This window comes from Cyprinodon variegatus, unplaced genomic scaffold, assembly GCF_000732505.1.
Source record: "Cyprinodon variegatus isolate N-32 unplaced genomic scaffold, C_variegatus-1.0 Scaffold15, whole genome shotgun sequence".
NCBI lineage: Eukaryota > Metazoa > Chordata > Actinopteri > Cyprinodontiformes > Cyprinodontidae > Cyprinodon > Cyprinodon variegatus.
Genome location: NW_015150468.1, coordinates 1,261,451 through 1,268,562, shown reverse-complemented (window position 1 = coordinate 1,268,562; position 7,112 = coordinate 1,261,451). Strand labels below are relative to the sequence as shown.

The 7,112-nt window shown below is 38.6% G+C and overlaps 1 protein-coding gene across 1 annotated transcript in view; it reads right to left on the bottom strand.

The window, feature by feature from the left end:
* Window positions 1-4,714: 4,714 nt before the first annotated feature.
* LOC107090903 (haptoglobin-like) overlaps window positions 4,715-7,112 on the bottom strand; it is a 6,799-nt gene continuing 4,401 nt past the window's right edge. Inside the window, exons 3-4 of the mRNA XM_015384534.1 lie at window positions 5,869-6,140; window positions 4,715-5,306 (exon numbers count right to left, since the gene is read on the bottom strand). Coding sequence (XP_015240020.1) covers window positions 4,752-5,306; window positions 5,869-6,140 — 827 coding nt within the window. The 3' untranslated portion in view covers window positions 4,715-4,751. The remainder of the gene's footprint in view (window positions 5,307-5,868; window positions 6,141-7,112) is intronic.

The window sequence follows — 7,112 nt, the reverse complement described above, 5'->3', positions numbered from 1 at the left end:
TGAGAATCTTCAGGGTTTGGCTCAGAGGGTCGGCCCGGCAGGTTAGCTCTTCCAGAGCTTTCACAGAGGAGACACGGGTTTCCTGGAAACACAGAGACAGTGGTTAGAATCCAACCTGGATTCGAAGTCATGGAGATTCAACAAAGATCTAGGCTTTAGCGCTGACCAACTGGAACAAACACTGCGGCGTTGAGGCAAGGTCTGAAGACAGCTTATATAGTGGATCCTCTGATGATCTAGATGAGCTGCAGCTGTGCAGGAGGCTCCCTCAGAGGATCCACGGCGGACTTTGCTGGAGAAAGATGGGATTTTCTCCAGCTCCCAACATTGTCTTCTTCCAGACTTTTTTCTGCCCCATTTAATTTCCTTAAGCAATAAAAGATTAAATATTGTAACATATAAAACTTTCCTCCACTGGATTTATGGTTTAAGTAAATATTAACAAAGGCTGTGTCCAAATGTCTGCCCTTTCCCCTCCATCACCATATAGAGCAGGGACTATATGGACATATTTTCACTAGTTTTCACTCCCAGTTGGTTAAATGACTCGGGCTCCTCGCTCTGTTCCTGCACCAATCCTTATTCCCTCTGGCTCCAAAAAAAAAAATCCCATGATAGTTTGCAAGCAGAGCTCTTGTAAAGCATTACTTTTTCATTCACTAGACACTCACACACCCCTATGAAATGCATAACCCCCATATAGGGCACTATATAGGGCAAAAATTCAGACACAGCCATAGTCTACTTTAAGAAATAACAGAATTTTAAGGCTGTTTCACATCCTCCATATTTGGTATACTTAAGATAGACCAGAGTTAGTTTCTCCCCTTCATCCTGACAATCTGTGCAGGTGTGAATATACACAAGCGAAACCTTTTCTAGATCAAACATAAGACTTAGATTTTTCAGGTAGTCTTGATCTGCTTCTAATCAGACTCTACTCTGGTTTGCCTCTAGAATGAATACAAATGACTCAACTAAAGGAAAAATCAGCTTTTTTGGATTTGATGAGCAAATGCAACAGCTCCTGTAATAATTGTACATTTTACTAGTCATTGCACACCTGATCCTCAACTTTTTCTTAACAAAAAACTGCCAGCTTCTTAAAAGTTTGCTCCAAAGCCATTACAAAATTAGAAATAGAAGGTTGTGAAACCTGCATCGCATAAGCTGACAGACTGAGTTGTTGCTGGAGTATCAGCAGAAATATAGTGAACAGAGTTTCAGCAAACAGGACTTCTATGTGGGTTTTCTCCATTATTGGCTCAGTGCCACTACACTCATTTCTATCCAATGGATGCAATGAACATAACACAGTGGCTTTGCTTAGAAGTTATAGTTTACCTGGAAAAAGTACAATTTTAAAGAGAACAGCATCAAAAGTAAAAAAAAAAAAAAAGTCCACTTTTGGTCCAGAGTAGTCAAGTACAGCAGCTTTTCTGTTGTGACTACACAAGGTGCAAAGACATAACAACCAATTAATTAAATAATCAATTAAGAATAGGGATTACATTAAACCTGGCTTTAGAATTGTATATAAATAAAAAATATACTTACAAAGGGATCAAGGATAACTGTAAAAGCCTATTCCCTGATTTCCTGTGGATAATTGTGAGTTATACTTGATCAATCTCATTAATTTGAGCCAGCAGCATTTCCTTTAGTGGAAACCGTTGTTTGAATATCTGAGGTGTAATTAACAGATTAGAAAAGTCACAACAACAAAGACCATCTGCCTCCTTATGCCCCAAGCTCACTTGCCTTTACATAACACTGAAAGGAGGTGGGAACAGCCCCCACTTTGATTTTTTTTTTGTCTCCCTCTTATCTTCTCCAATCAAAATGTTTCAAGTGGACAGGCAGCTGTCATCATAACACCTTCCTGGGTATCTGTTGTTGAGACAGTTCATTATCTATGGCAGAGTGGACACACCTGCCTGACAGAAACGTCTTTGAAGCCGTGCTCCTAAAGGCAACAGTCAAAACCCACAGGTTCAGAGTTGTGTCGGCCCCTCTTAAGTCATTGTTAACTTTTCCTTTCATGTTCTGGACAGCATATGATGTAAGGCTGTTTTAATGTTGGAGCTTTTAGAGTTGTCTGTGTGAAACACCTCATGTGGACACAGTTGTTTACTTTTGGGAACTCGCTAAATCTCATCCCATTTCAATCTGAGGAGACAGAAAAACTGCAACTAGATATGTTTTTTTCAATTCAATTTATTTATACAAGTAACAGAGACAGATTGTTCTACCTAAGGAAAACCAGCTGATTGCATGAAATCATTTACTCTCTGCAATCTCTGACACCGAGCATGTATGTAGCGACAGTGGAGAGGCAAACTCCCTCTTAACAGGAATTCCAAAAAGGTTAAAAACAATCCACTGGACTTTGTTTTCATAATTTAAAGAAGTTTCACTTCCAATCCAGAAAGCTTTTTAAATTCAAAATTTCAGAATTAGCGTTGAGTTCCAAGCTTTATAGAGTAGCCAAAACAAAGCCTTTTTTGGCTTTGAAAACATGCAAACCAGAAGAAAAGGTCCCCCCTTAGGGATGGGGAGACGATAAAGTCTTTTGGTAGCCTGCAACACTTGATACTTTTAACAGGAAGAAACCTGGCGTGCAGACAGAGAAGCTCTGCAGGAGCCAAATGAAGGAGATCTTGTCAGGTTTATCTTGATTGGTTTTGGAGAAGACGCCCCCAAGTTGAATGGGTGACATCGCAGGTGGTTCAAGTGAAGCTGATAAGAATCTTTCAGATGGAATTTTCACTTAAGCTTTATTTGTATTTAGAACCTAAAATTGTCTTATAATGTGTCACAAAATTTGAACATCGAGGTCAACATCTTTCCATCCAAAGCCTTTCTCATATTACCTTTAAATTTTCTTATAGTTATAATTGAGTCTAGGGGAAAGTGTTGTACATAACGTAAAACCTAACCCTTTTTAGTTTGGTTTATTCCATCTTGTATTTGTTTAAATTATGACATTTTCAGTTAAGAGAAGTGTTTGGGAAATATTTCAATCTGCAACCTATTGATTCCATGCATCTATGATTGACCTCTTAAAGAAACCTGTTAAACCTGCATTTAGTTTGATTACTAGCTGCATCTCTTAAGCCTGTCTTGGCCTTTGTAATACGTGTGAAGCCATGATGCACTGATCACATTTGCCCTATTTACACTAACGCTCTGAAACCAATCTGTGCCAAATTCAGACCGAGGTTGGATCAGTTAACTGTGCCGAGCTAGGTTCTTACGACCATTTACACATCAGGCTAATACAGTTCCTCGCCTCCTATCGGCGGTCCACAATACTAATGCTCTCAAGGCGGGAATTACGCAAACATGTCAATGAGAGCCTCGGTCTCGGCACCATCCCAGGTCGCACCATGCTCTTTTTATGCTATTTATTGTTAATAGGCTGAGAAGAAGTTAATGTTGTGAACAGGAGAAGAGATCTGTGAATTGTAAAGCCAGATATGCCGGAAAACCCATGAAATGAGTCTGACTGTAAATGGGACATGGTCTGCACATGTGCTCTTTGTTATCAGAGAACCGAGCCACAACTGAACCGTGCCGAGCCCTACAGTTGAACTAGTACTAGATTTAGCGTGGTTTGGTTGTGTCTGGCACGGTCCAGTTCAGTCACATTCCATTTACACTCAACAGTTATCTCGGTTACCATGCTCGGACTGTTCTCAGCACAGTTTCAAAAGGGTAGCGTAAATGCTGCTATTAACTTGATCTCTTAATCTGGAGTTTCTGAATTCACCCTTTGTGAACTTTGTCTCTGGTGTGTACACCGTTGCTGGTCGGTTTTTGAACCCTTTTCTCCTCTGATTAAATCAGAATAGCTTGCGTGTGTCGTGGGAAAAAAGTATTCAACTGTTCATCCTAGTTAAATAAACGGAGATCGATGGATTTCACTTAGTCGGCACATTTATTCATATCTTTGCAAAGAGAGAACAGTTCATCATACAGCCGTTATGGCACAGCATTCTGCCCTGTTCTGCATGAGCAGTGTTCGTTCCCCCTTACATACAACAATGGAAAAGTAGTCAGAGTCAAAACAAATTACAGAAACTTTTATTAAACAGTAACATGTTATGAATGAACCTTGAGAAATAATCTGATTTGTTATGGGAAGAAGCTCTGTCTGGTCTACAAACACCATCCTGCAGAGCATTGTGTGGCCTTGAAAGTGAAACAGACTGAGTGAAAACTTTTATAGTGAGTAAATAGGATAAATTAATATATAATAAAAGAGAAATCTAAATTTTCCAACAACACGTGACTAGTCTTAACCTTGGACTTTGGGTCACTCAAGGAAAGATTAATAGAAGCTCTGACCTGTGGTTTTCTCTTCTCCTTTCAGTTTTCTTAGCCTAGTTAATACTCTTTCAGGCAAAAAGTAAACAATTCATTGTTGGATTGTGTCTGTTTATTATTTCTGCACTATGTATACTTTTACATATTTACTTAAATATGAACCTCTTTTTAACATTTGAGAAATTTATCAAACATGTACATTTTACCTACTAACTTTAAAGGAGAAAGGCACTAAAATGTGGACTATTTATAATTATTTGAGTTCATGATAAGACTGTCAACCTAATCTAACATTTAACTCATCACATTATTTAGTCCTTACAGACATGATAGCAACTGAATAGCAGCCATTTACTGACACAACACAGTGCAATAATTTCTCTCTATCTATCAAAACATAAGAGCCTTAAGCTCTATGTCTGTCATGGGTACATTTTAGACATTGCATCAGAGCGCAGAGCAGATGATTTCTCTGTATCTCCCCTAATGATGCTGTGGATCCAAGGCAAATATGAAGAAATCTTCATGTAGACACTGTAGTGGTACCGGTTGCAGGATTTGTCATAGGAAAGGATCCCTGCAGCGTATACATCCCCTGTTTGCACATCCCTGACTGCGAGGGCTCCTCCCGCATCCCCAAAACAAACATTTTCCCCATAGCCTGTGGGTCCAGTGCAGAACATATTGACATCCACCATGGGTGTGTGTGAAGTCTGTTCATATTCAGATTTACAGTCAGAGTGATTGGCCAGAGGAAGAGTGAGGTATTTGAGAGACGTTGATGGGGTGAGGTGGATCCCCCAGCCCCAGCCAGCGATTACCCCAGACCCACCCCTAATAGTGTCCAGGTCCTGGCCTCTCTCTGGGAGGGGGATTGGCGTGACCTTATCACTCATAATCACAGACTCTTTAAGTTTGATGAGAGCTAGGTCATTATCCCAGTCAGATTGGTTCTGGAAGCCAGGGTGAAGATAAACCTGCAGGAGGAGAATATAAATATCACCTTTTTAATCTCCCCTCTCATCCTTTACATAAGAAAATGTAATAAAAAGTCATTTTTTCAAAGCTATGAAATCTAACTGTGCTTTGTTACCCAAAGCAACGTCTCAATCTGAGTGTTTTTATAGGGTGAACGAGTTTCGTGCGTGTTAAAATGAGACTAATTTCCTCTTTCATAACAAACCTTGAATGCCTAAAGAAATTGAAGGGCGACATATTTCAGATGGCATTGGAAAAGATGAAATAACAGAGAAGGAAAGTGAAAAATGTTGCTCTTCCTTTCATAAATCACTGTCACCACTTCTAGATGTAATTTGTCTGGCAAACCCTGAAGCTAAAAATCAAGTCTTTTTATTCGTTCTAAAATGAAATGCTTCAAAAGACGGGAGGAATCTATTAAGGGCAAAAGCATTTACAAAAAAAGATTGACATGATGGTCAATGCATTTTTTTCTTGCCTGCAATCTATCAACAATCACTGTATTTAATACATGATTTATTTGTATTTAGCATTTTCGTAACCAAGATGCCCATTCCTTACCTTTTCTACAGCAGCTTCTGTGGAGGCATCAGCTTCTCTCCTCTGTGAGATTCCTATGTATACTTTTGGGATGGAAGGATCTTTCCCCTGAATATCCTGTCGACTCTTTCTAATGAAGAGGTTCCTTCCAGCTGTCAAAACCCACCGGTCAGATATTAGAGCTCCCCCTGCATACCCACCATCCAGGACACTGTCAGAGAGGTAGATCATGGCTTGCCAGGGGATGACAGGAGCCAAGGTTCCTCCAACCATTCGCTTCGAACGAGGGGACACTAAATGGAGCAGAAATATTACATGAAAATCAACTTTATTAATTTCATTTCATTTTGTTTTTCAATTGAAAATGCTGAGTAAAGGCTAATTATAAAGTAAAATATCACAGATCATGCTTTAGCACTCTGAGCCTTTAAAAGCAGCTAATGAAGCACAGGATCAGAAGCCAAAAGGCTCTTTGTTAAAAAAGTTGCAATGGATCCATAACCAGATGCATGAAATGGAAATCTGAAAAACAACAGTTAAGGTAAAAAGGCTAACTTAAGCCAAATGTACGAAATATAACATAGTTGTACAGACAAACAATACTGGTAAAATCTAATAAAAACTAACAAGAATGTGACACAGGAAACTTAATGAAAAAACATTTAACACTGCATATTGGCACATGCTACAAAGACATAAAATAACCAGGTTCACACACAGAATGATATAAACAATATGCAGAACATTCATTAAAAAAACACAGCAACTTTGCATGATTTTAATTGTGATTAAAATCCTCCAGAGTCTAGAACACTTTAAATTCAAAGTGATTCACATTGTTTGTTGAAACTTTGAGTATAAGCTCATATATCAGGGTTTTATTGAAAACTTCTATATAATCCTTCCTGATGCAATGCCTGTTCTATGATTAATCACATGGATCTCTTAATTAATTGTAAATTTAAAACCTTCAGATACAAAGCTTTGTAACGCTTAATTGTATTTTTTTTCTTACTACACAGAAATGAGGAAGCAAATGTGATCTCTATGCATTTGATCCTCTTCTCTTTTGTGACTAATCAAGTTTGAAGTGATTGTCTCCTTATGGTTTTGGCAACATCTTGAATATTTTCTACAAATCATTAAGTCTGTCTTTGTTCCTCACTAAAGGTTATTCAGATATCAAAGCAGTAGACATTGTTCAACAGTTATTAAACAATTAATCAGTAGCTTGAGGCAAAACTTGAGGATTTTAGGAGGGGGGG